At 45.0% G+C, this 26,992-nt stretch overlaps 1 protein-coding gene across 2 annotated transcripts in view; it reads left to right on the forward strand.

Annotated features, from left to right (window-relative positions):
- The first annotated feature begins 2,530 nt into the window (after positions 1-2,530).
- KCNA1 (potassium voltage-gated channel subfamily A member 1) overlaps positions 2,531-26,992 on the forward strand; it is a 51,008-nt gene continuing 26,546 nt past the window's right edge. Inside the window, exons 1-2 of one of the 2 annotated variants that reach the window (XM_048515640.1) lie at positions 2,531-2,670; positions 3,355-4,937. In XM_048515640.1, coding sequence (XP_048371597.1) covers positions 4,053-4,937 — 885 coding nt within the window. In that variant the 5' untranslated portion in view covers positions 2,531-2,670; positions 3,355-4,052. Of the gene's footprint in view, positions 2,671-3,354; positions 12,300-26,992 lie in introns of those variants that run through there. The other variant, XM_048515639.1, reaches the window with a different exon arrangement.

Consider the following 26,992-nt stretch of genomic DNA (forward strand, 5'->3'; position numbering starts at 1 on the left):
CTTCTGCTGATGCTGCTAGGATCTAGGAGACCCAGGTTCGAGTCCACATTTTGGCACAGAAGCTTGCTGGGAGACCTTGGGATTGCCACACAACTCTCAGCCTAACCTACTCCACAGGGTTGTTATGAGGATGAAATGGATAAGAGGAGAATGATGTAAATCGCTTTGGTCCCCCACTGGGAAGAAAGGCAGGGGAAAATGAAAGAAATAAATAGGATCTCGGCCAGAATAAGCAACTGTGATTCCAAAGGAGTAGTTTAGGGGAAGTCAAGAGCTTGGATGAACCTAGCAGAGTGTTTGGTCCCCCCCACCCCGAATGGTGATACACCTGTTCACATCTGGAACTGTTTTTGAACCCCCGCTTTTAAAAATTATTGAGTGCAGGGCTGTCCAACTCTGCCCCTCCAGATGTTCATGGACTGAGTCCCATCAGCCCCTGCCAGCATGAACACCTGGATGGCTGGAGTTGGACACCCTTGATTTCGTGTATCTTTGTCCCTCCCTTCTTCCAAGGAGCTCAGGGCAAAAGGCACGCTCCTGCCTTCCTCCACGTTGCCTTCACAACCACCCTGTGAGTTCAGCCAGCCTGCAAACAGATGGCGGGCCCCAGGTCGTCCAGGAAATGTCCTGGCCATGAAGGACTTGAACTCGGCTCTCTCTACTCATAATCCAGCACTATAACACCCTGGCTGTTGCATAACTCCGACACTAGTTTTGTGGATATGGGGAAACTGGTATTTGAGAGATGAAAACGCTTCAATGGATGCATGCAGAGGATTTTCTCCCTTGCACAGTGAGTACCAGAAACTTGAATCGGCCTATGATTCAGTATGGGTGACACCTTGCTCCCCCAGCTGTTACAGGTCGAGGCTGGGGGTGTTCTTGTGGTGATGTCTGCGGCTCCCTTTTTTTCTCTGGGGGGGGGGGAAAGTTGGACCTCTCTCATGGCGACTCCAGCCCTTCCTTCCTTCCTTCCTTCCTTCCTTCCTTCCTTCCTTCCTTCCTTCCTTCCTTCCTTCCTTCCTTCCTTCCACTCTGGGTGCTGACATCTATCAAGCCCATGAACTCAGTGAACTGATGACACCATCACGAAAAAGGGCGATTTGAACCTAACGTCTCCCCACTCCTCACCCCCGAAACGCACAACTGTGCCAAATACATTTGGGAGGCTTCCCTTGGGGATGGAAGCAGAGTCCATTAGCAAGCACCTGATTATGAATTGAGGGTTGGTGTGTGTGTGTGTGTGTTGTGTATCTGGGGTGGCTAAGGATGACCTCAGTTCCAGAGGGAAGGGGTGGGTGGGGGCTACTCAATGGGCTGAGGCTGGTGGGGGCGTGGGGGGCTTGGCCAGAGGGGCCCTGCAAAGAACTCCAGCAGCCTGCGGAGAGCTGGTCCTGTCTGGGGCTGGGTGCAGCGCCAGGGGAGGGAGGCGGGCAGGCAGGCAGGCAAACCGAGCTGCACCAATTCAGCCGCTCTGCAGGTATATTCGAGGGGGGGGGGGGCTGCTTTCCTGCAGCAGCTCTCTGCAGAGGGACCTGCTTGCGCTTAACGCCCGCCGAGGGAGGGGTTGGAAAGCAGCAGAAGGGGGATCAAACCCGTGCTCAGCACCCCAACGGCCCAGCACCGTGTTCAGATTCCGGGATCAGCGAGTGCTCCACTAACCCATATGTTCCGACGAGCGTCTCGGGGGCCAACCCGCTCCGGCTAGATGGCGGCGGTGGGGAGATCGGGGACAGAATTTGGGAAGACGCGAAGGGGCCAAGTCTCATCTCAACACCAAGCCAAAAAAAAAAAAAAAAAAAAAAGGACCCGGAACCCGGCCGCATTCGAAGCCCCAGGACACGCGTGTCGAGACACGCGGGGCTCCATATTACCCCCCCCCCCCCCGCCAAACACCTACGCGGGCCTCTCCAAGCGCCCCCCCTCCACCGGGCCCGACGACCGCAAAGCCACTTGCCCGTGCCCCGCATTGTCCCCGTGCCAGGCCCGCAGCAGGGCCGCCGTTGGTGGGAAGCCCGCAGCCGTCCGGTCCCGCCACGCGCCTGCACTGCGACGCCGCCCCGCGGGGCTCCGGCTCCGGCGCCTGGTGGAGACCACGCTGCCCCCGGCCCGGCCCGGCCCGGCCCGGCCCGGCCCGGCCCCCTCCCCCGCCAGCCCGCGCCGCAACGCCGCGCAACGCAACGCCGCGGCTGCACCAACGCGCGCCGCTCTGCCTGCAGCGCCCGCAGCCGGAGGAGGAGGAGGGGGAAGAGGACATGCCCGGCCGGCCCGCCCGCCGCTCCGCCGGGGGACCCCAGGGCTGCAGCCGCCGCCGCCGCCGCCGCAGAACTGCACCTTGGCCCCTCGCGTGAGTAGCAACCGGCCTGCAAGCAGGGGCTGCCCGCGAGGAAGGCGCCCCCGGCTGCTGGCATCCCCTGCTCTCCTCCTCCTCCTCCTCCTCCTCCAAGCGGCGGCGGCGGCGGCGGGGTGCGGCGGGGGTCCCATGAATATTTCAGCAGCTGGCGGGCAGCCTTGCAAAGCCAGCGGGCGCGGAGCAGGAGCAGGAGGCGGAGGGGGGCGAGGGGCGGAGGGGGCGGGCGCCTGGTTGCCGCTGACGCCGCTGCTCCTGCTGCGAAGCGCCTTGACGCATTCCGGCCGGGGCTTGCTGCAACACCCGGCCCGCCGCCGCAGGTAAGGAAGAGTCGCAGCCCAGGCTGCGCTGGGGGAGGGGGGGGGGGCTTGGGGAAGGCTTGCAAGCGCCAGACCAGGAACACTGCAGGGGAAGACTTAGGGACTTTCTGACCCCCGGCGAGTCGGGGGCTGGGGAATGCACGACCTCCCCCCCTTGGGCACTCTGCAACACCCCCCCCCCGTTTAGATCTGTTCAGAAATATTGCAGACTCTCTCCCTCCCTCCCCACCCATTTCCTCTCTGCCCATTTCGCCGGTCAGGAGTCCCCATTCCAACGCGCTCTTTGCTTCGCCTCTGGGGCTGCCCCACGGAAGTCAGTGGGGCTCCTGTGCATCGCTCGGGGTGGGAAGGCAAAGTTGTGGGTGGATGCCAGGGAGGCAGCGGTTTCGAAAAGGCTCGGGAAAGTTAGGATGAGCAAAGAGACAGGACTTTTTTTGTGGGGGGGGGGAGGAGGAGGAGGAGGGAGGGGGACGCTGACATTTCAAACAGCAGTGGCCGAGGTGGGACTTTGGCATCCTCCCTTTCCCTTTTCGTTTCCTTACGTGGACTCTTCAGGGGTCAGGCTAGGAAAAAGTCGCAGGCAAACCACAGCCCCAGGAACTGCAGGGCTGGCAGTTTACCTGCCTGTGTATGAGAGAGGGTGGGGTGTTTAAAAAAATGAATTTATTTCTTGTCCCTTTACAGTATCCACCACTTGCCTCCCCTCCCTGGAAGTGAGCTTTATTCTTTTCCATAAATAACAGAAATTAAAGAGGAGCCCGGGGGGGGCTGGTCCCAAGGAAGTCAGAAGCTCCTGGATATCGCTGACTCGGCATTTCAAGCCGGTGCGCCCATCCCAGCTGTCTGCATTTATTTATTTATTTGCTGGGGAGGGAAAAAAAAAAGTGTGTGGCTACAACAGCAGAAGCCTGCCGAAACGCCGCCCTTGCAGCAGCGATGGCTGCATTCTGGAGGAAAGCAGCGGGACCGCATTAAAAAGGCACCGGGAAGGAGCTGAGAAGGATTCTGGTCTTCTTGCTTTGCAGGTGTTCTCAGAGAACTCAGCGGCCCCGTTGGGTACTACTGGAGCTTTTCTCTTCATCCTCCCTTCCCTTCCAAATGACTTCTGCCCCTTTCTCCAGCCTGGAACCCTCTCACCCCATTCTCATTCCTATATCCTTGAAGTTCCCAGCTCTGGTAACCCACTTTCCATCCTGTTCTTGAAGCTGTCCGTTCCAGGACCCCATATTCTCCTCTGCATGTACTCTGTCGTTCTGTCTCCAGACCCTGTCTCCCTCCCCTCCGAGGTTCTCCATTCTCTCTCCTCTGGTTCTCGGAACTCTTCTCCTTCCGCATCACATCCCATTTTCTAGTCTTTCCGTCTGTCCCGTCCCTTTGCCGCCATGACTGTGATGGTTGGGGAAAATATGGACGAGACGTCAGCTTTGCCGGGCCACCCGCAGGATAGCTATCGGCCTGGTGCTCACGACGACCATGAATGTTGTGAGAGGGTCGTCATCAACATCGCCGGCCTGAGGTTTGAGACACAACTGAAAACCCTCGCCCAGTTCCCCAACACTTTGCTAGGCAACCCCAAGAAACGCATGCGATACTTTGACCCGCTGAGGAATGAATACTTTTTCGATCGGAACCGGCCCAGCTTCGATGCCATCCTCTACTACTACCAGTCCGGAGGGCGGCTTCGTAGGCCTGTCAACGTGCCCTTGGACATGTTCTCTGAGGAGATCAAGTTCTACGAGCTGGGAGAGGAAGCCATGGAAAAGTTCCGGGAAGATGAAGGGTTCATCAAAGAAGAAGAGAGGCCCCTACCTGAGTCGGAATACAAGCGCCAGATATGGCTCCTCTTTGAGTACCCCGAGAGCTCCGGGGCAGCCCGGATCATTGCCATAGTTTCTGTCATGGTGATTTTAATCTCCATAGTCATCTTTTGCCTGGAAACTTTGCCAGCATTGAAAGCACAGGGCAGGGAGCCTATGGAACCCCTAAACCGCAGCAACAACTCTACTATGCCTCCGAAGTTTAACATCTTCACCGATCCCTTCTTCGTTATAGAGACCCTCTGCATCATTTGGTTTTCCTTTGAGTTGGTGGTGCGTTTTTTTGCATGCCCCAGCAAAGCCGAGTTCTTCAAGAACATCATGAACTTCATTGACATAGTTGCTATCATCCCTTACTTCATCACTCTGGGTACAGAGATGGCTGAGCAGCAGGGGCCCCAAAAGGGGGAGCAAGCTACCTCTTTGGCCATCCTGAGAGTCATCAGACTGGTAAGAGTCTTTAGAATCTTCAAACTCTCCAGACACTCCAAGGGCCTACAGATTTTGGGACAGACCCTCAAGGCGAGCATGAGGGAGTTAGGGCTGCTTATCTTTTTCCTCTTCATTGGGGTGATTTTATTCTCTAGCGCGGTGTACTTTGCCGAAGCGGAAGAACCTGAGACTTATTTCAGCAGCATCCCCGATGCTTTCTGGTGGGCAGTGGTATCCATGACCACTGTGGGATATGGTGACATGTACCCTGTGACAATTGGAGGCAAGATAGTTGGCTCTTTGTGTGCCATTGCTGGTGTGCTGACAATTGCCCTGCCTGTACCTGTCATTGTGTCCAACTTCAACTACTTCTACCACCGAGAAACAGAGGGGGAAGAACAGGCTCAGTTACTTAAAGTTAGCTCTCCAAATTTAGCATCTGACAGTGACCTGAGTCGCCGTAGCTCCTCCACGATCAGCAAATCTGAGTACATGGAAATTGAAGAGGATATGAATAATAGCATAGACAATTTTAGAGAGGCTAACCTCAGAACTGGCAACTACACCATAACCAACCAAAACTGTGTTAATAAAAGCAAGCTGCTCACAGATGTTTAAATATATATATATATATTTATATATATGAAGGTATATATATATATATATTATATAGAGAGAGGAGAAACACCGGCAGCTTGAAGACTTTAAGTGATCTGCGGTCACTCTTTGTAGATGCTTTATGAATAGTCTTTGAATGCTTTACCTCGTAGATGCATTGTTGCATTGTGGATTTTTTGCTCAGCGATTCAAGAAGCTTTCAGAATCCATGAAAAGATATTCATTTTTTTGTTTTTTTTAAGGGTATTTTCCAACTGGTATAAATGGCTAACTATAAGTCTTTCAGCTAGCTTAGTTATAAATAAGGATCGTATGCTTATAAGTCTAGATTCCCCCTCCCCTCCATTACTTTCAGTTTACCTTCTTCTTCTTCTTTTTTTAAAAAGATCAACTCAAGAGTGGACTCTTAAAAAATATTTAAAATATGCATGGATTCCAGGAAGTTTCTACCAAAACCCTGCACAATGCATCCTAGAAAACGCATCCAACTAATTTTCAGCAGAAACGTGCAAGTATTTGCAATCCTTTAGACTGACCAAGGTATCTTCCCTTCCTTTATGAAAGGTTTTGTAGTTCTGATCTACAGATCCACACACAGCACCTTATATAAAAAAAAATATGCCAGGTCTTTTTGGTTTTCGCTGTATACACTCTTAAAATTGCGGGGAGGGGAGACAACATCTGCAGCGCTGCTAAGGTTTCTTAAATGCAGATGGTTTCCGTGTACTCCCCCCCCCCCTCCGGAACTGGATGCAAACCTTTTTAGCTCCTTCGTTGCAAGATAGCACAATAGAATTTACTATAAGCATGTTTGACTTTGATACTATCTATTTTATAACTGCATGCCTGAAACATTACCTCAGACAATAGGAGAGATAAGCTTTCGTTTGAACCAATCTTCTTTAAAATAGACCCCCCCCTTTATTTTGGTTTCGATTTGCATTCACCAAAAGTGCACACTCCTTTTTTATTTATTAAGTATCTGATTATTAACTAAAAGAACTGTATTTAAGTGCATATGTTAGTCAAATGGGAACAATAACTTTTGGAGATCAAAGCATGTTCAAATATTCAGCATTATGGCCTATTTGACTAAGGTGTAACTCAAAATTAATTAATGCATGATTTCAGTAGTAAATACAAAAAAAAATTGCTTGTTGGGAGTGAGGGCCAGGGAGAGCTCACCCAGAGAGACTTTTTGTCCCCTGCATTGGTCAGGGAAATGTATTGGCTACTGGCCAGACCTTGTTGAAAAGTAACATATCCCATCCCTTAAAGGGAAAGCTATATGGAAAATTAAGAAGCCCAGTTTATATATAGCAATGCCTAAATAATCTGTATCTCTTAGAGCAGAAAAAAAGGTGCAGAAGCATGCCTTTTGGTGCATTCTTAGAATGTAAAATGAAACTTAATCTATTATATGCATCCAAATTGCAACCCAGTTCCTTTCACAGTCATTGTTTGAACCATAGAGACATTTTGTACTCCCCTAGGACTTGTCAGAGAGACTCCAATTGATTTTAGATCGTTGCTTAGTGCCTTTATCCTTACAGCCACTGAACTGCTGAAAGTGCCTCTAAGAGCTGATTCTGAGTTGCAGGGAAGAGACAGGGCAAGATCATGAGTGCGCTGGGCCAGGTACATGCACATCGGAGAGAGCGAGGGAAGGAAGTGTTGTGTGAGAGGGAGAGGGCACAGATCACCAGAGCGTAAGCAAACCTCATCCCCCCCCCCCCAAACACACTGCTGTCCTCTTCCCTCACAATGTGACTTCTGCAACCTGGTGGCGTTTGCCTTGCCCAAATAAGCTGCAATCCTATTCATGGAAGATTCAAAGTTTTCCCTTGTTTGTTGAAAAGAACTTGACTGCCCTCCATATTTGGAGGGATGGTAGGTTTGGCCCGTGCTTCCCCAGGAAGATCCTTGAGCCCACCCCTCAAAACAGACCAAGGGAACTGCCATCAGTTGCCTCAGATGGCTGGGAAGTCAGTCAGGTTGGATGACCGCCTTCTGATTCCCTCGGTCTCTTCTTCACCTCTTCTGCTTTCCCAGGGAAGTGCCTGCCCTGTTCCAACCCTTCCAGAGTCCTTCAGTTTCTGGTATCTGATCTCTTTGAAAACTCTCCCTCTCACCAAGTAGCTTCCCTACTGTTATGTAGGGTTGCAGGTCACAGCACCGTGAGAAGGCGTTTTCTCCAAATATGCAAGTTTTATGCTATAGGCCCTGGAAATCGATTAACTGTGGACGTTAACCAATATAAGGCACCAATCTTTTTATGGTTTTTAAAGGTCAGGGTTGAGGATCCTTCTTTTGCATGCATGACGCCGCCATTTGTTCTCCAGTTTCCTTTTTTTTTCTCAAGGCCCACATTCCATCTTCAATGGCTGAATCTCAATCATGACAGTTCTAAAAGGCACTGAAACCTGAACAAAAAAATTAACTATGCAGTTATGTAGAATCCTGATATTCCAGGTATTTTGAAAGAAGTCATTTTTGAGGCTTCTGTGACACACAATGGTAGGAAATAGTCAACCTCTTAAAGAACTGATAGCAAAAAAATATATATGAGGGCAAAGCCATTTTGCATTTCTGATAGGAAGCTCCACGCTGTCATTACTCTTCCATGTTCGAAGCCTAAAGATAACCTTCCCCACAGTAAAGTACCAGATGTGATCTGATCTAGACTTGCCAAAGCTCCAAAGTTTTGGAAAGGATGTCTCTGTGACTTGAAAGTTGTGCTGTTGCCCCATCCGTAAATCAGCTCACTGCTATGTAGGGTCACTAATCAGGAGATATCGCCCCCCCCCCCCCTGAGATTTTGAGGCCTCAGATGGGCAGCTTGGTGAGATGATTCCGTTATCTATGCTGCTAGACTGACCCCTATTCTGCATGTTTAAGAGAAATTACTGCATGCAGTGGTTTGATTCATGGCTTATTTTGCTTTTACTTTTAGCAAGGATGGGTGAATCTTTAGGGCTTGGGGGTGTGGCTGGAGGCATTATGATTGTTGCTTACAGATTTATAGCTCACGACAAAGAAACTTGATAAGTATGGAGTACAGGGAATAAATTCATGTAGCATAGGCATGCATTTCTTCTGGCAAGGTCCCCTTGAAACCAAGCAAATTGCTTTGCACTGTATGGTGCGGAAATGACTTTGTAGGCCTGAAGGTGCACTAGACTACTGCCTGATTCTTACCAATAAACTTTGGATTTTTTTAAAAAAATAGTTTTTACCACATTTCTTTTTGAGGATTGATTGGATTTAAAATGTAGACGTGGAAATTTGTCCCTGTGGGAGTGGCCTGAAAATGGGTGCCAAAGCGGGACAGAGATATTTCATTCATCTGCTAGCATATCAGGAGCAACAGTGTCAGTATCATCTCATGGTTTGCGACACCCTGCTGATGTGGCAATTGGTTCTCCCCACATTAAGCATTTATTTACCGATTCATTAAGTGTGAGGATTGGGCCATAGCTTAACCAGATTGTTTCTGAAATAAGAATAATGATTTCCAAGGCCCAGAACTGGTTGGCATGTCTTTAATTTCGCAAGGGAGGCATTTCATATGGTGAGAAAACATTGGTACCCCTTCAGACTGTAGACTTGGTACACTTTAGGGCAGGAGGTTCAGGGACCAGACCAGTGGTGGGATTCAAATAATTTAACAACCGGTTCTGGTGGTGGGATTCAAATCATTTAACAACTGGTTGTTTACAAGCACCATTTTAACAACAGGTTCTGCCGAAGTGATGCAAACCGGCTAAATCCCACCACTGGACCAGACCCTTGAGTTACTGGGAAGCTGACTTGCACATGTCACATAGAAGTAAGCAAGAGGTACCCAAGAATATGGTATTTCTTTTGGAGACTCCCATTCATCTCAGTGAGGCCTACACAAGATAACTGCCTGGATGTATTCGTTAGTGGAAGGAAGGCAGCCATTTTGATTTTCCACCTGAGGTGTTGAACTGCCTGCGTTTTGTTCTTTTTGGCATTACAGATATCCACCTCATGTGGTCAGTGGAAGAGATTTTGCACACCTTTTCCCTTTCTAGGAATACATTCTGGTATATTAAAAAAGAACATTTGAGAATACAGTAGTCTTCTCTGCTTCTGTGTCCCCTAGAAGGATGAGTAGTGGAGTTTCTGGAAAACACTATGACAAAAGATTTATATGAATTGGGGGGAGGGGAATACTCTGTCTTTCAGACAGAGGGATAAGAGAGAAAGATAAATAAGATTACTTCCCTAGAGTTTAAAAAACTCCCCAAAACTAGCTTTAACTGAAATGGAACTCTGCTGTTGAACTGATGTGTTTCACTACCACGTGAACTATATATATTGACGATGAGTTACTTCTCATTACTTTCCTGTCTATTTCCAAAGATGAGTTAGGTCACAGTGAAGTGGAGGAAGTTGATTTTTGGATCCAGTGTTCCTGTCAAATATGAAGTAAATTATGTCCACTAAATTATGTCCCCTAATTCTGATTGGCTTGGCCAGGTCTTCACAAACCATAAAATGAAGTAACAAGATTGTTTCTAAATCATACAATTTCAGAATGCAGAGAGCTGTGTTGGGGGGCATCATGACCAATGCCAACCCTTTCACTCACAAAATGAATGCATCAGGGAAATTCCAGATAATCTTATCCTTATTTCAGGGGCGGAGGAAGGGGTCATGAAAGAGCATTTGGCTATCACACGTTTATTACCTTATTGAAAACTAGGCTCTAGCTTTCCAGGAATTTTGTTTTTTTGTATGCAGAGGAGCACATTCAGTCATGAGATTCTTCTTCATCCATTCTGAACTGGCACAGTCCTAGAACAATTTTACCATATCATCTGTTGTTTATGTGGGCCAGGCATCTGCTTTAAGGCTGGACAAATCTCAGATGTTGGGACCAGAAGAATTTAAATATTTCTTTAGTTTGGTACAAGCTGAACATCCTAGAATTTAATGCTGGCTTCTGAGAATGTAAAAATCTTTTATTTATAGGCCTTTCTTATATACTTAGCCATTCGTATGCATAAATCTCTTAGCACATATATGAGTAAGTGCAAATAAACCCTTATAGCTGAGCCATATAGTCCTTATTCAGGCAGCACATGAAGAGAGACACACAATGCTGTGTCAATTTTTTTCTGTCCAGGTGTTATCCGGAGACAATAGTTGACATTAAAAAGGTTAGTTTGGTTCTATCCCTCCTTTGGGGATGGAAAAGAGGCTCCTGACGGTCGGGAGCTCTTGGATTTCTGTGGGTTATGTTCCCCTTTGTTCTTAGGGACCTGCGGACGCAGCCATGACCAAACCGGAAGTTTGGGAATTTTCCCCTTATGATACAACTATAGCACAAATGAAATGTAAGGCATTACATGCAATTTAGAAATAAATTAAGAAGGAGCCTAGAATACATCTTGCCAAACACAATTCAGATGTTAATCCTGGAATATCTGACCAAATACAATTTTTATTTTGCACTGTTTGAATTATTATTGATTGACAAATGTTGACCTCAGAGCTGAAAAAGGGAAGTCTTTATGATTTTGAGGTGCTTTTTTAAACTTAAAAAAAATGGCATATGCTCCCTTTTGGAAAACTCAACCCTTTCTGTTAATTCCTGTGCTATGACAGGAAAATCTTTTTGTTCAAAGTATTTTCAGAGTATTTTTGGTTCTTCTTCCTCTTTTTCTGAGCCATTTAGTCCCCGAGCCAGTTAGAATGGACAGCTCTATTGTATGTAAATAGCATTGTGGGCTTTTAAATTAATATTTTACTTCAAAACAGGTTGTTTCAAAGAGACGGGTATGCATGGCCTTTTCCCCCCTTACATCCCGAAACAGTGAGGTGTTAAATCAGAATTAATCAGTTCCTTGATTTTCATCAAGAAATTCAGACGTTATTAATGGCAGCAGGTATACAATAGTAAGGTCAGAAACTTGTATGATCTAAAATAGCATGCCTTGACCTTCTGAAAGAAATGTCATGAATTTACAGTTTGTATCCCAGTTTGTTTGAGACAACCCTGGTTGATAACTTGTTCTTTTGGTTCACCTCTTCTGTTTATAATATATATGATTTGGTCTTCCTGTCCAGCTATTACCATCATTTGAACACATCTGAGTTCTTTGGGGGCATATTTGTCTTTTATTCAATTGTTGTTTCAATGGCATTTCTATAATGTGATTGGAATCAAATGTATATTTTACTTTTGTACAAAAGTAAAAAAAAAGGATATTTTTATGACTAAATTTATCAAAGAAGAAAACATTAGAATTTTCTGTTTCTTTCCAGGTCATCTAACCATATTTTTTTCCCAGCGCATTGGTTTGAAACTATGTAAATAACAGCAGTCGGTAGGAACGTAAATGGATTCTTTGACATACCTCTCATTTTAAAGATCCAGTATTATTGTTGAACGAGGTCATGGAATGGGATATTCACAGAAATGTGCACCATCAGGGCAACAAACCATTGAAGCTGAGTTGGGTCTTTTCAGTTCCATAATTTGCAAATTGCTTATACTTTTTGAGTCAAGTATGTACCTCATTGTCATATTACTGATCATCTGACTTAACCATAGCTCAAATAGTTTTGAAATAGTTTGGTTTGTCAATTTTTAGGACAGCGAATGTTACCATTTTATATATAAAACATACAAAAGTGCATAGTTTTCATCTATGCAATTTTACTTGCTTCTGTCACTTTTAACATCTGTTCATACTTGGCATCGATTAAAGATAATTTTTAAGGATCTTACTCAGGAATACTGTGACTGGTTTATTGTCTGGAGTCCTGTTTTTCTCCTGCCCCTAGCATGCTGTCTGTTTGGGGACATTTGGGTAGTTCATTCATGACAGGAGAACATGAATGATGTAAGAAAAACTAGTTAGAAAAACACACATTTTAAATTCAACAGTCTGGTGCATTGGCCAAATGGAGAAGAATCCACCAACCACAAAAATACACTGGGTTTATATGTTATTGTTGGATCTGTAAGAGTGTTACCTAACAAGTACTGATACTCTCTGTCTGAATACATGAAATTGTTGATGGTGACCATTTGCATCCTTTCTGTGCAAATCTGTTGTCTTTTCAGGTCTTTACATAACAGGCTGGAAATTCACAGTGCTGTTAAATCACTGTAGTGTTGATTTTAATAAATCTATGTTGTAAGAAAGTCAGGGTTTTTGCATAGATAGCGAATCTTCTAGCAGTTATTGGTTGAGCTTCTGTGATGTCACATAGGCAGGCAGAAGACTCTCTGGATTCTATTGGCTGAGCTGCTCAGATCTCAAGGACAGGCAGAAAGGCCTAGGAAGGAAAGGGGTAAAAGAAGTGTGGGTTAAAGAAGCAGGAACAAGCGAAGGATTTTAGGAAGGCAGAATCTAGAGTTGGGAAGGGAATGCATGGCAAATGGAAGAGGGAACAGTCTGAGAGGGAAGGAGAGAAGGGCAGAAAGGAGAAGTTATGGTCAGGACTTGCGAAGGCTTGGAACCACATGTGATTCTGAAACAATCTACCACATCTTTGGCTAGCAAATAGGATAGTCTAAGTTTTTCTTCAGGTAAAGCTTTTCTATATAATGTCTTTCAGCTCCACCGTTATCTTTGGAGTATGTGTTTGATGGAGTGGAGGACATCAAGCGGTGTTAAAACTAAAAGACAGTTTTGTTGCTTCTGTTCGAATGAAGTTTTGTGGTCTGTCCATCCAGTACATTTTCCATTTGAAATCTTCAAAGTCCATCTTTAATTAATAAAGTCTGGTATTTCATTGGGTCCCTCATTCCTCCATGACTATCACCAGCCAGGGTGATCCCTTACAGAAGAAGAAGAAGAGTTTGGATTTATACCCCACCTTTCTCTACTGTAAGGAGACTCAAAGGGGCTTACAAACTCCTTTCCCTTCCTCTCCTCACAACAGACACCTTGTGAGGTAGGTGGAGCTGAGAGAATTCTGAATGAACTGTGACAAGCCCATGGTCACCCAGCAGGAACGTAGGAGTGTGGAAGCAAATCTGTTCCACCAGATAAGCCTCTGCCACTCAGGTGGAGGAGTGGGGAATCAAACCTGGTTCTTCAGATTAGAATCCACCTGCTCTTAACCACTATATCGCGATTATATTTGGGTGAGAGCTGCAAAAATGCTCACCTTCGCATCCACATAGTAAAAAGTCCTTTAACCCTGATTCCCTTCTATACACCAGACACACACACCAAGGGTAACACTAAACCAGTGTTAGAAAGATCTCAGCAAAGTTGAGGAAAACACTAGAAGTAGATAATTAAGGGTCAATGTTGTGTGGCTGTCATCCTCCCTAAAGAAAAAAAAGAACCCCTGTTGTGGTTGGGAAGATAAGTGGAAGCAAAGTCTGCATGTGAAAGCAATCTGAGTTGTGGGAACTTTAAATTGTGGCACTTGTATCCATAAAGGTCCACAGCCATGCTCAACTGGTACCATGTTCAACTTGATACCTGTTCCTTTCTGGGTATGTCCATTGCAGTGGGAACCTTGGATTAACACAGTGATGGCTAACAATGGCAATACTTTCCCCTCTGGTGCTTTATTTTCCATTTTATCTTCGGTATGTCATATAAAGGAATAATAATGTAGCACTTGGTAAATGCGTTGCTAAAGAGGAAATTACAAGGATAGTAGCTCCATCCCCACTCTGGTTTTCCTGAGAGGTTTTGCGTGACTTAATTTTCTAAACATTAATCACCTATGTATTGTTGAAGGCTTTCACGGCCGGATTCAACTGGTTCTGGTGGGTTTTCCGGTCTGGTGGATCTTCCTAACGTTCCTAACGTTTCGCCTGTGGACATCCTTTTATGTGTGCTTATTACTTTATGATTTATCTAGCATATTTTTATCCTGTCCTTCATTCAAGAAGCTCAGATCAGCATAGATTGTGTCCCCCCCCCGTTCCTATTTTATCATATCACAATAGCCTTGTGCAGTAGGTTAGACAGAGAGAGGGTAACTTTCATGGCTCAGTGAGCTTTGTGTTCTTGTCAGGTTTTGAACACAGAACTCCCAGTCTCTACTGTGTGCACTTTACTACACAGATTCTTTTGCAAGGCTGCTTTCTCAGGAATTTACAAATATTGTAAGAGGGTAGAGAAATATAGCTAATAAGTTGCTGAAAATTTGTACTACTGTATGTCTTTGTTGTTTAATTAAAGGCAGGAATGGTTCAGTGGTAGAACATGCTCTTTGTATGAAAGAAAGAAGTCATGTAACATGGTACAGGCCTCAGCACGTACTTTTTATTTAAGTAATAGTAGAAGTGATAAGTAGAAGATGATAAATCTGGGTAGAAAATATCCTCCTTTATAGGTCTGAGTCAGTAGAAGGTACTTCTGTGTGATGATCTATGGTAAGGGAAGAGCTGGCTCTCTATTTTCAGAATATGTTGATGATTCCCTCAAATAAGTTTCCATTAGCATATCATTTCACCATGAAATTCCTTTGGGACATTCTGCCCAAGTAGGGATCTCAGGTTTTATTTCATATTTTTGCCACTCAGGATGTTCAGAATTCTGTCGCACCTTTCGATTTGATTTCTCTTTCAGTGTTGTTGAAAAGTTGACATTTGGATGCAACTCTGTTCTTCACCTCATTCATAATTTGTGTTGTCTTTGGTGGTGCTTCTTGGTAGGGACATATTGTCCGTAAAGGCCTGTAATATGTCGTGTTTGCAAGCTTCCGCTAACGTAATAGAGATGCCACCGAATTTTTTGCTGAAGCAAAATCTTGAGCTGTGTGTGAAAGTTCCACTTCAAATGAGACATCATGAATGATGAGGGAAGACAAAAAGAATTTTGATAAGACTAGCAAAGTTACAGGGGAGGGGAGGGTCTGTTAACCTCATAGAACAGTTTAACACAGCCTGAACTGTTGTCTGTTTCTCCAGTTCTGGGATTCTGGGACACGCACCATGCATTGAGCAATTATTATTTTTTGACTGTAATGAAATTTTGACATTAATTTGGAAGTTTCTGCTCAGGTGAGCTGTGAGGATTTTTAAGTGGCTGGGAATCAAAAAGACTAGAGAAATTTATTGTCGGGATCGGGTAAATTTTGCCATGAACACATTCATCTGTCAAACTTCTCATGTTCAAAAGCAGCTATCAGATGGGGGCCAATCACTCAGTTCATGCTGAGCAGCTGTGAATATCCATCGGACTGGGTTACATTGGGTTTTCACAAAACTAAGCATGTGCAAATTAAGATTGCCAGTTCAAACTGATCAACAGTCATTAGCATCGCTAACGACTGCTTAAGAGACCACCAAAGGGCAGGATTCTGTTGGAACACAGCATTGATTGATGGCTGATTTACTGCCCAATCCAGAGAGGGCCAGAGGGCTGGGACGGCATCACTCTGGCAACTCCCTACCTCCTCCAAAGGGATTTCCCACAGTCTGGGAAGCCTACAGAAGTTTTTTAAGCTGAAAATTCCTCATGGGGGAATACAGATAGTCCATGATAATTGTGTTATATCTCCGCTGGTGGCTCCTCCCGGGCATGGGGCTCGACTGGGCAGTGGAAACTGATGAAGGTAGACCCCACCCCCTCCCGTGGTGGCGAACCTATGGCACTCCAGATGTTCATGGACTACAATTCCCACCAATTGGCCATGCTGGCAGGGGCTGATGGGAATTGTAGTCCACAAACATCTGGAGTGCCATAGGTTCGCCACCACTGCCCTAGCCATTCTGGCTTCGAATTCTGTGCTGGTGGGCCTAGGCCAGGACAGAGGCTTCTGGGTCAGGCACCGTGGAGCCACATGGTGCCCATCCACCCAAGTAAGTTGCCCGTCCACCAGAACATCTGCCCCTTGTGCCAGGAGAAAGGGCACCCAGGCTGGCACAGGGCTGTGCTGGCTCCAGAGTGGGGTCTGGCCCCCACACTCTGGATTGGATTGCCTGGCTATTTTTCAGTGATCTAATTATGTGTTTAAACAATTGACTTGCTGAGAGGAGCTGTTATGCAGCAAGGATGAAGGGATAGAAGAGCTCGGGTTGTGTGAGAATGTGCATGCACACAAAACCAGTTGCCCTGGACTGCATAGTTAGGAAGGAAAGAATGAAAAGAAGAACCTCCTGAACACTCTTGAACAGGTTGATAAACTATCAAACTAATTGTTGAAAAATCTGGGCTCTGTTCACAACTGGCATGCAGGGCGTGAGCTGAACGAGCAGGTGTCTGAGCTTCCCTGATATCTTGTGGTGGAACTTCCGCATCATCATGCCTTGTGTGATCGTTTCTGGGTTTGATAATATTACATGACTTTTAAAAATAATTCTGCTTCTAAAGTTTGAATTTCTACATCACAGCATTATTAGAGGAGTAGTTGTTATCGCTAACATCAGTAGAGAGACATATGAGTCTTGCTGATGTGGGATCCCATTCCGCCCCCCCCCCCCAATATTTTAATGATTTTTCTTTAAAAAACCCCCCACTTGGAGTCTCGCCCTACTGTGTACCCGATCCCAATGTACTTCTTTAATGAACCACATGCCAGGGTCTTGGTTCTGAATTCTGTATGATTAGCCAGTTTTATGCCATTGTTATTCCATTGTTTCCCAAGAAGCGTTGGGTGGGATGCACGGTCCATTTTATCCCCACGATAATCTTAGGGATTACATGAATTATGCTCTGAGTGAGCATAGCTAACACAAGGTCATTGAGGAAGGTTTATGGTGAGCAGATGTTTGAATCAGGGTCTCCTGAGCCCTAGTCTGACACTACATGGTACCAGCTCTAATTTAATTACGCTCATTTAAAAGTCCTTTGCGTGCAGAAGGATAAACCAGAAGTATAGTGAAGCACTAAACATACAATAAACGGCAAAGGAAACCCAAATCACTGTATAATGGCTAGTCCCTCTTTCCCTATCAGAAGCATATAGCTGCTTGAAAACTAAGCTATTAGAACAAGATAGGCGGCCTATAAGTTTAATAAAATAAATAAATAATAAATATGATAACAGCTGCGAGGAAAACGTGTTCCCCCCTGACCCTGCTTATTCCAATTGAACAAGGACACATGGCCAATTATTTACAGTGGATCACCAACCCTAAATTAAGAAGAGCTTTAACACTGGCCAGATTCAATCTAATGCCTTCTATGCTGCTCTATGGCAGATATCAACAAATTGATAAACAGAGGAGGCTATGTCCATGCAATATGGGTCAGGTGGAGACACTCGATCATACCCTCTTTCATTGTGTAAGGTTTGCAAAAATCAGAATGTCACAATCTGCACTTATCCCATTTCTGTATAACAATCTAACTGATGCTCTTAAGATACCTATGCTTTTGAACAACATGGATCCCACAGTGTGTGAGAATGTAGCAAAATTTCTGCTAACAATAATAGACGTAAGTCTAGATGAATACCAACCAATGTCTATGTATTATGACCATATATAGCCAGCAGTAATTTTTCTAGCTTCTGTCAGTATCCGATGACGTTTAAGTGAGTTAACTTAGCTGAAGGAATGTCCTATAGTTACAGAAGGACCATGTATATATTTTAGTATTTAGTATTTTAGTACCAGTGTCTATAATTGTGAGCAATAATGGGCAAATTTTGTATGCTGATTTTGTATGTTTATTTTATGCCAATAAAGGCTTGTGAAGTGAAGTATAATGGCTATAAAGAGAACATGTACTGCTTATAAATGGATACACATATATTAAATAATGGTGCATCCTCATACGTGCAAAGACAACACAAATATGGTGGACAATACTCAGAGAATCCAATAGTAAATATGCAAATATGACTGATGAAGGGGGAAGTGATTAATCTCCTATGGAACAGGATTACATTCTGGACCCCTGTCTTTTGGGTTGGTTTGCATTTTGATACTTGGACTGTTTGGTTACTGTTGGATTCTCTGGACCAGCTGGATTGAGTTATCTATTTGGAGTGTAACTTTGATCAAGTTTTTTATATGGACCGTCATCTGTAATTTTGCCAATCGGTTTTTCAGCCCTATAGGTTGCAGCTTCTTGTATTGAGTATTGTACATCATATATGTTTTGTCTTTGCACTTAGGGTTTACACATTTTTTATTGCATAATGTATCCATTTATAAGCATATGTCCTTTATAGCCATTCTATAGTGATTTGGGGTTCCTTTGCCCTTTTCATATGTTCACAATGTGCAGCCCCGGTTCTGGTATGTGAGAGCAAAGGTGCCGTGAAGCGGGAGGTATGCTGAAGCTAATAAATGTCATGGGGATTATTTTGCAAAGATTTGAGTTCCAAATCTGTTTGAAATAACAGTACAGTCCCTGTAAATGTGAGAATAAGGAAGGCTTCCTTCGAAATGAATGATTATTTCTTATTGTATGCATTATAACACAAGTTGGTGTGTGGATTTCTGTCTCCATGGGCGAAGTAAAGCTTCGTGACCTCTACTTAACTGGATCTGGGTGTTTCAACTCAGCCTGTTTGAAGTGGTTAATACCTGGTAATAACCACTTCAAACAGGCTGAGCTGAAACAGAACAGAACAGAAGCAAAACAGAAACAAAAACTAAACACCAGCAACTCACAGACACACACCGGAACAAAAAGAGAAATTTTCAGTTTGTTAAATGCGTAAGATTGTTGTATATTGTTATTATAATGTATGTTTGGAAAGATGCTTCCAAGCAGTTTGAAGCAGAGTTGTATGGAATGTGCTCAATTATTAATTAAGAATGGCTGCTGAAAGGCAGCTAATGTTGTGAGGAACACAATTACGATTCCTAATGCATATTCACTGCATTCCTCGCATTGACAGCAGTGTGATATATTCTGTCTTCATCCAGATCTTATTGTTTGACTCCATTTTCTTTCTCCTTGTAAAAGTTTATGTTGCAAGATGCCCTGGGCAAGCTTGGTTGGAGATGGATGTTCCTTTATAGTAGCTGAATGAGAGAAAGAAGACAAATTGCAAAACAAATGATTTTTTTTCCAGTGTTCTGTGGCCGGTTCTCCTTCTCTAAGCTTGATCATTATGACAAGGAAAAAAATGGTAATAATTGATAGACCACCTGATCTCAAATTTTTCTTACTGGGTTGCTGCAAGTGCAAACTTAATGGGGTCTGCCTCCTTGGGCAGATATTTGGGCAGCGTAGGATATAAATCTTTAAAAGAAATAAGTACAATAAACTGACATTCAGCTCACATCTGTTTCCTTCAACCCTCCCCAGAGGGAAATCTCTCTTTTCTCCTTAACTACAACTTTGGGACTATATTGCAATATGGATAATGTTATAAGCAATGGCAACTGCAGTTAGGGCACGTTCACCTCATAATATATTTTGGTTGTTATCGTTAGGATCCCTGTTTGGCAGTCTAAAAAAATTCAGCCATGGTGATCTCTTATCAGTCTGTTCCACACAGCACAAATAAGACGTCTTGAGGACCTTAAAAAAAGTGTCTTGGGAAGGAATTCCACACAGCTTTTCCTCCAAGATGCCTTTTTTTTTTTTAAAAAAAAATGCTTCAAAGTGTACCTTTTTTCTTTCAGGCCCCTGCTAGACGTCCCTAGCCTTCCTGTGTGGGATGCAGAGCTCAGGAGGCATCTTATTTTTCCTGCCCTACCATTTCGATCTCTGGTCAGTTTCGCCTCAGCTTGTGCCCAACATTTTGTGTGCTGATGAAGGGATTCTTTATGCCGCCATTTGCTGAAGGTTTCCCCCGGATGTTTGCTCTGCAGGCTCTGATGCTGGGTGCCTTTTCATCCTGAAAAGTACATAGTTGTCCTCAGCTCTTCCTGCAGATTCTGGCAATCTGTAGTTTCCTTATTTTTAAAAGTATTTTGGTGGAGCTATCTTTGCAGCTATGCAGACATGCATCAGACAATCTTCGCCTCTCAGAGGACTGCTTTACCTCCCATTGAGACCTGCCCTTGACGGACCGTCTTAGTTTTTCTCTGCAGTGCGAAAAAACTGAGATGGTCTGTGGAGGGAAATTCTGTCCAAAGAGTGATATGGTCGGGTAGAAAAAAACCCTCTTTTCCCCTCTGATGCCCTTGCTGTCCAGAACCAAACCAGCAGCCACCTACCCGCCGTCTCAATTAGTAGTTCCTGAGATAATATATGTTCCAAAGAGAGATTAAAAAAAGGAAAGATAGTTAATATCAGAGGGAGAGGCAAAATATATTCCAGGCACAATCTAGTTAAAGATATTCCCACGATATCACCGGTGAACTGTGTCTGAGTTGCACATGAGTTTAGCTTCCGTTTCATTTAGTATGGCTTACATTGACGCATTTCTCAGTGGAGTGTGTCCTCTGTGCCAATCAAACAGTGACTTGGGGTAAGCAGCATCCAAAATAGAGCGATACCTGAACAGCACCGCATTACTTAAATGGGGGATGTATTTTTTTTTAAACAAAAATATTCTCAGCTTTACACGTGTGCTTCGATGATAAATAATCAGGAAACCATTAGACAATCATCCCCCCGCCCCCTACAGCTGTCTGGAGACACACACACTGAAAACCTGAGCATGGCCTTACAAATGAGCTCATTAAAATTGTAAAAGGAAGAAGTACAGTGTGACTGTAATAGTCCCAGGAGAAAGGGGAAAAGGAGAATGCGAGAAAGTACTTGGCGATTGCAAATACCTGTATGACCGTTGGCAGGAGCTTTCCCTGGAGCATTGGATAATTTCATTGATTGATAAAGCCCCAAGCACTTTATGTTTCAGATGACGCCTTCCTGGTGGGCTTCCACGGATGGCAGTGGAGATCTAGATGCAATGAATGATTTCTGTATTCTTTACGGTAGCTCACGCAGCACCCGGCTTGGCCTTTCTTGGTTGTCTGTTTTGTTTCTGTACCAACCCACACACTCAACCCACTCAGTGTGTTGGCCATCGTACATCTCATCCAAGTTTGAGAAGGGTATAATGAGTATATTGAGGAGCTGCGTGGCATAGTGGTTAAGTGCTTGCACTGCCACTCACACGGTCAGGAGTTCGAGCCCCTTCTGTGGGTCAGATATCTTGGCAGCTGGCTCATGGTCAACTCAGCCATCCATTCATTTCTTGGTCAGTAAATGAGTACCTAGCTCATAGCTAGGGGGTAAAGAATAGCTGGGGAAAGCAATGGCAAACTACCCCACAAAAACGGCTTGCCTATGAAATCACTGCTTGCAGTGGTACCCCAGGGTCGAACACGACTGAAGGGGAAACTTTACCTCTTATAATGAGAATACAGATTGTACATGGAGGCTCGAAGGCATACAATGGCTTCTACATCCCTTCTGTGTTTTATGTTTGTAAATGTGAAAATGGGCTTGGAGGCTGCAGTTGAAAGTGGGAAAGGTTGAGGAGAGGGCTGCTCCATGCTTTTCTGTCCATGCCCACTGAAAATGGCCTCCTGAGAGCTGCTCCTCTCACTTGAAGATTCTCTACCTTTTCCTCCACTGATGGGAAAACAGCTTGGTGGCCTCTTGGGTTTGCATTCGAAAAGCTGACAGTTGAAAGAATATCCAGTTGAACTTTCTGTGCAGTTTGAGTGCATTGCAAAGGATATTTAGAGAGTCATCCAAAGCATGTCTATTCAGAATCCTACTCAGGCCTTTTTCATGAGGCTTGCTCCCCAGAAAGTGTTTTCAGGATTGGATTGTTAGTGTTTTCTGATTTGAAGGTTTAACCCCAGCTCCATATCCTTGATCCATTTCTCTGTTCCAGCATTGCTTTTTTTGCAACTTAGTGAGAGGTCTGAGAATGTGAGTACAGGTCTCAGGTGTCATGCATGACTGCCCCTGAACACTCCAGCATTGGTGTCAGACTCACGGCCCTCCAGATGTTATGGACTACAGTTCCCATCATCCCCTGCCAGCATCATGCTGGCAGGGGATGATGGAAACTGTAGTCCATAACATCTGGAGGGCTGCGAGTTTGACACCTGCGCTCTCAAGAGTTCAGCAGATGAGCATTCCTGTCTAATTATATCACAAATGCACATGATCTAAAACTTTTGGATAGGAAAATGCACAGGGAACAACAGTAGTACTACCTGACCCCCACCGAATCCTCTTCCCCCACCAAATCCTCTTCCCCCCAATTCTGGCATTACTTTAAAAAGTCATTTTATTCTAGTTTTTACTTTAGTGAGTCACTTCAAGCTGTTTCTGGAAAGATGGCACTAGACATTCTTTTCTTGCTCTCTTGGTTGGGTTTTGGAAAAAGTGGGATTGATGTTCCTGTGGATGGTCACTTCATCAGAGGCAAAACGTTAATTCTTAGCGGATATTACATGGGGGGGTGGGGTAGAGGAAAAAATATGTGAAGTGAATTAAAATTCCATAAATATGTCACTTGCCTTTAATAGGATTTTAATCTGCTGTTCATGTTTCTCCCTTTATGTGTCTGACTGTCTGTATTGATTGATATTCCATCATACATCTGATGAAGTGGGCTTGTTCACTGCGTGTGTGCAGAGGCATAGCAAGGGGGGAAAGCGCCCGGTGTACCGGTGTGTCCTCCGCCCCCATTCCACCCCGGAACATCCCCGCCCCGCCCTGGAATGTCCCCAGAATGCCCTCACCACACCCCCATGGGGCGCACACCCAGTGCGTCATGCACCCCCCTGTCCCCTTGGAGTTACGCCTCTGCATGTGTGTTTTCTAGCTGTGATCTTTGAACATTTTGCTTCCCCATGTTTCACACAGCCAATGAGCATAAGGAGTTACATTGAGATCCAATCTGTTGTTTTTTAGAGCTGAGCTCATCCATTGTCCTCATCATCTAATATGTCCAAGTTGAAAAGGAAATGTGGACCTGCCCAGATATTTTCTCTTTGATGCTGAGCCTCCCTTACTTTTGGGATGCTTCTCAATTATGAACTGTGCTTCTTGTTAAGAGATACTTGTATTGTTCTCCTCTATATTTAGGCCCATAATACAAAGGGAGCTGCTAAATTTGGAGTGGGTGAAGCATATGGGGGAGGGTGAATTGACAGTGTATATTCAGCCTGAACTGTCAATCAAGCCGATATCTATTGCCAGGATAGCAGATGGTATGATCTTGTAACAGGGTTCAGAGGAAACAGAACCAAAGTCTGAAAGAATTGGGGACAGGGCATACTTAATACTACTCTAGGCTTGAGCACCGATACAAAAGACTGGTCAATTTTGGGTTTGGATATTTTTAACCTGGAATCTTTCAGTCAAGCTGAATAAAGCTGATACGAATCAACTTTATTCTGCTACCAACAAATATTCAGGTTAAAAAAACCGGACATTTTCCAGTTCTCCCCTCTGCTGCTGTTTCCCAAGCTCTAGACAGGGAGAGAACTGCCTCCTCCTGTGTTTTCCAAGGTCAGGCTCTCTCTCTCTCTCTCTCTCTCTCTCTCTCTCTCTCTCTCTCTCTCTCTCTCTCTTCCTCCCCTTGCTTTACTGGAAGGCTTGAAAAGTAAGGGAGGGGGAACGATCCTGCGCGTGGGACTAAACTAGCCCAGCCCCGCATAGAGGATCGGACTCTTTCTCCCCCTGTTGCTTACTTATTGAAGAACCTTGGGAAAGGGTGACAAGATGGAATCAGATTTGCAAGAAATGGTCTAGGGTTGTCAATCTTCAGGGGAGGTCTGGAGACGTCCTGAAATTCCAAGTGATCATACTGCAGAGATCAGTTTCCCTGGAGCTGCTGGAAGATTTGGAGGGTGAGCTTTATGGCCTCATACCCTCTGAGGGACCTCCTCTCTTTGCCCTCCCCACGCACCTGCCCCAAATTTCGAGGAAATTTCCAATTTGGAGCTGGCAACAGTAGGGGCAACCGAGAACTTTTCTTGGGGTTGGCTAAAGGTAACATTCAACTTTTGTGGGCCTACAAGTTTGGCCCTCTGAGGGGGTCTGTGGGAATGCCTTGTTTAGGATCTCAGGCTGATGTTTAACAGTGGAGGATAACTTCTGGTCCCGTGCGGAGCACAAAGCTGCAGATCACATGAGAAGTATGGCTGTTGATCCCTGGAAACAGCTGCCTTGTAGCTGGAGACATAGGGAGAGGGAAAAGCGCCCAGTGCACCAGAGATGAAAACACGTGAGGTGATTGCTTTCTGTCCTTTGACTTATGTTCTTATTCTAAATTCCGAGCAAGTATTGTTTGCCTTGTGCCTGGATGGCAGTAGCATCACTTATAGCAAAGTGCGTTTGGGATTGTTCTCTTGTTTGTGTCTGCAAATATAACATGCTTGGATGCTGTATGTTGATGATAATGCGCCGGGATGATGGTACTGTACTGTTGTTGACTGTCTCCACAACATACGGCTGATTTCACTAGTCTAAATGAAACTGCCTCCATCCTGCTCCTGGGACATTTGTTTGCAACAATTATTATCATTTAAGAGGCTGTGTGTAGGCTGCTGCTTCAGATTCCTGTCTTTAAATAAGCAATTGGTTACTGTATATCAGATTAAGTAAGGGTCTAAAACTGCATCCTGGTTTCCAGTTTTCTACCGCAATGCTGTTTGCTGTTTTTCTATTGTAAATCCATTGTCCTTAGATGAACATCTTGCTTGGTGATAAACATTATGTTTGGTGGGGCAGTGCAGTGTCATGGTTAGAGCCCTGGGCTGTGATGTTAGTGGTCAGACACTCCTGTCATCTTTAGGGGAAGTTATGAGAGTTATAGTATCTTTCCATGTGTGTTTAGAGCAACAGAGGCGTAGCAAGGGGGGAAAGCGCCCAGTTCACTGGTGCATCCTCTGCCCTCGGAATGCCCTCGCCACAACCCCACAGGGGCGCATGTCCGGTGCGTTGCGCCCCCCCATTCCCTTGGAATTACACCTCTGTAGAACAAAGATTTGATGCAAAAATGGCTCCAACAGGGGCAAAATGGAATCCAAGCAGAAGACAACTGGCATCTAGGAGGGCTGACTCAAACACTAACCTCGTCATTCCTCCCCACACCCTTAATGGTATGCATGCTGTAGAACAATGGGTCTCCTGCCGAGAGCTACTAATCTGATCAGGACTGATGCCATCTTTCCCCTCTGAAGAAGAAGAGAAGAATTTGGATTTATACCCTGCCCTTTTCTCTCGTTAGAGTGGCTAACAAACTCCTTTCCCTTCCTATTCCCACAACAGGCACCTTGTGAGGTAGGTGGGGCTGAGAGAGTTCTCAAGAACTGTGACTTGCTCAAAGTCACCCAGGAGGCTTTATGTGTAGGAGCAGGGAAACAAATCCAATTCAACAGATAAGAGTCCACCACTCATGTGAAGGAGTGGGGAATCAAACCTAGTTCTCCAGATTAGAGTCCACCACTTTTAACGACTACACCATGCTGGCTCTCTCTGGAAATTACCCCCTGAATTACTAATGAATGAGCACCCATCCCTCAGTAGAGAAGATTATCGTACTTACCTCACCTGGAAACCATCTCCTAAGGAATTGGTTTCACTCCCAGCTGCTTAATGTGTCTTTTTGTTAAGACCAGAGGCTACCATTCAGAGGTCTCTGGGAACACACGGCACCCACCAAAAATCTCATCAAACATATTGTTCTCATGAAAACGCTCATCGCTGTTACCTAAAGACACATTTCACCCTATAAAGTTAGGTAGCAAACTGCCCCGTATGCGTGCCTGGTTCTAGCCATGCCTTCCTTCTCCAGTCAGTAGGTGCTTACTGCACATTGCTCTCTGCTCCTTGATCTTCTGGAAAGGTAGTGTATCACCTGAATCAATCCCTTCTCTGCAACCCTCGTTCCACTTTCATTCATTCATTCATTCATTCATTCATTCATTCATTCATTCATTCATTCATTCATTCATTCATTCATTCATTCATTTGACTTCCATACCGCCCACCCCCGGTTCAGGCTCGGTATGTTTGAAACACTCTCCTTCGTTCGTAAAGTCTCTTTATTTTTAATAAAACTCCTCTTCTGCATCCACAGTTCTTGCTATTTCTGGGTCTAATTTCCTAAAGAAGGATCCCTGTATACCAGTGGTGTCAAACTTACGGCCCTCCAGATGTTATGGACTACAGTTCCCATCATTCCCTGCCAGCATGATGCTGGCAGGGGATGATGGGAACTGTAGTCCATAACATCTGGAGGGCCGCAAGTTTGACATTTGACACCTATGCTGTATACAGTGGTGTAGAATCCCGCTGTTGCCTGCCTCTTGCTAAGACGCCTTCTATTCTCTGATCCCCCAAATTAATTATTAGAGGGCAGACCACCAATTTGGGTAACAGTGAGACCTCTGCTAGGAACTTGCTGGGTGACTTTTGGCTACAGATTCTCTCTCAGGATTCACCTACTTCGCAGGGTAGAAGCAATGAAAGAAAAATGGGAGTTCAGAGGAATTAGCAGATTGTGGCAACAGAACATTGCAAGGGAGGGAAGAAGGGAGGGAAGTCGATCCAAGCTGGTGAGCAGTAGGAAAGAGACCAAGGTCAGGATTACTGCTGCTTTCTGAGTACTCTTCACAG

Source organism: Sphaerodactylus townsendi, linkage group LG14 (genome assembly GCF_021028975.2).
Source record: "Sphaerodactylus townsendi isolate TG3544 linkage group LG14, MPM_Stown_v2.3, whole genome shotgun sequence".
Lineage (NCBI taxonomy): Eukaryota > Metazoa > Chordata > Lepidosauria > Squamata > Sphaerodactylidae > Sphaerodactylus > Sphaerodactylus townsendi.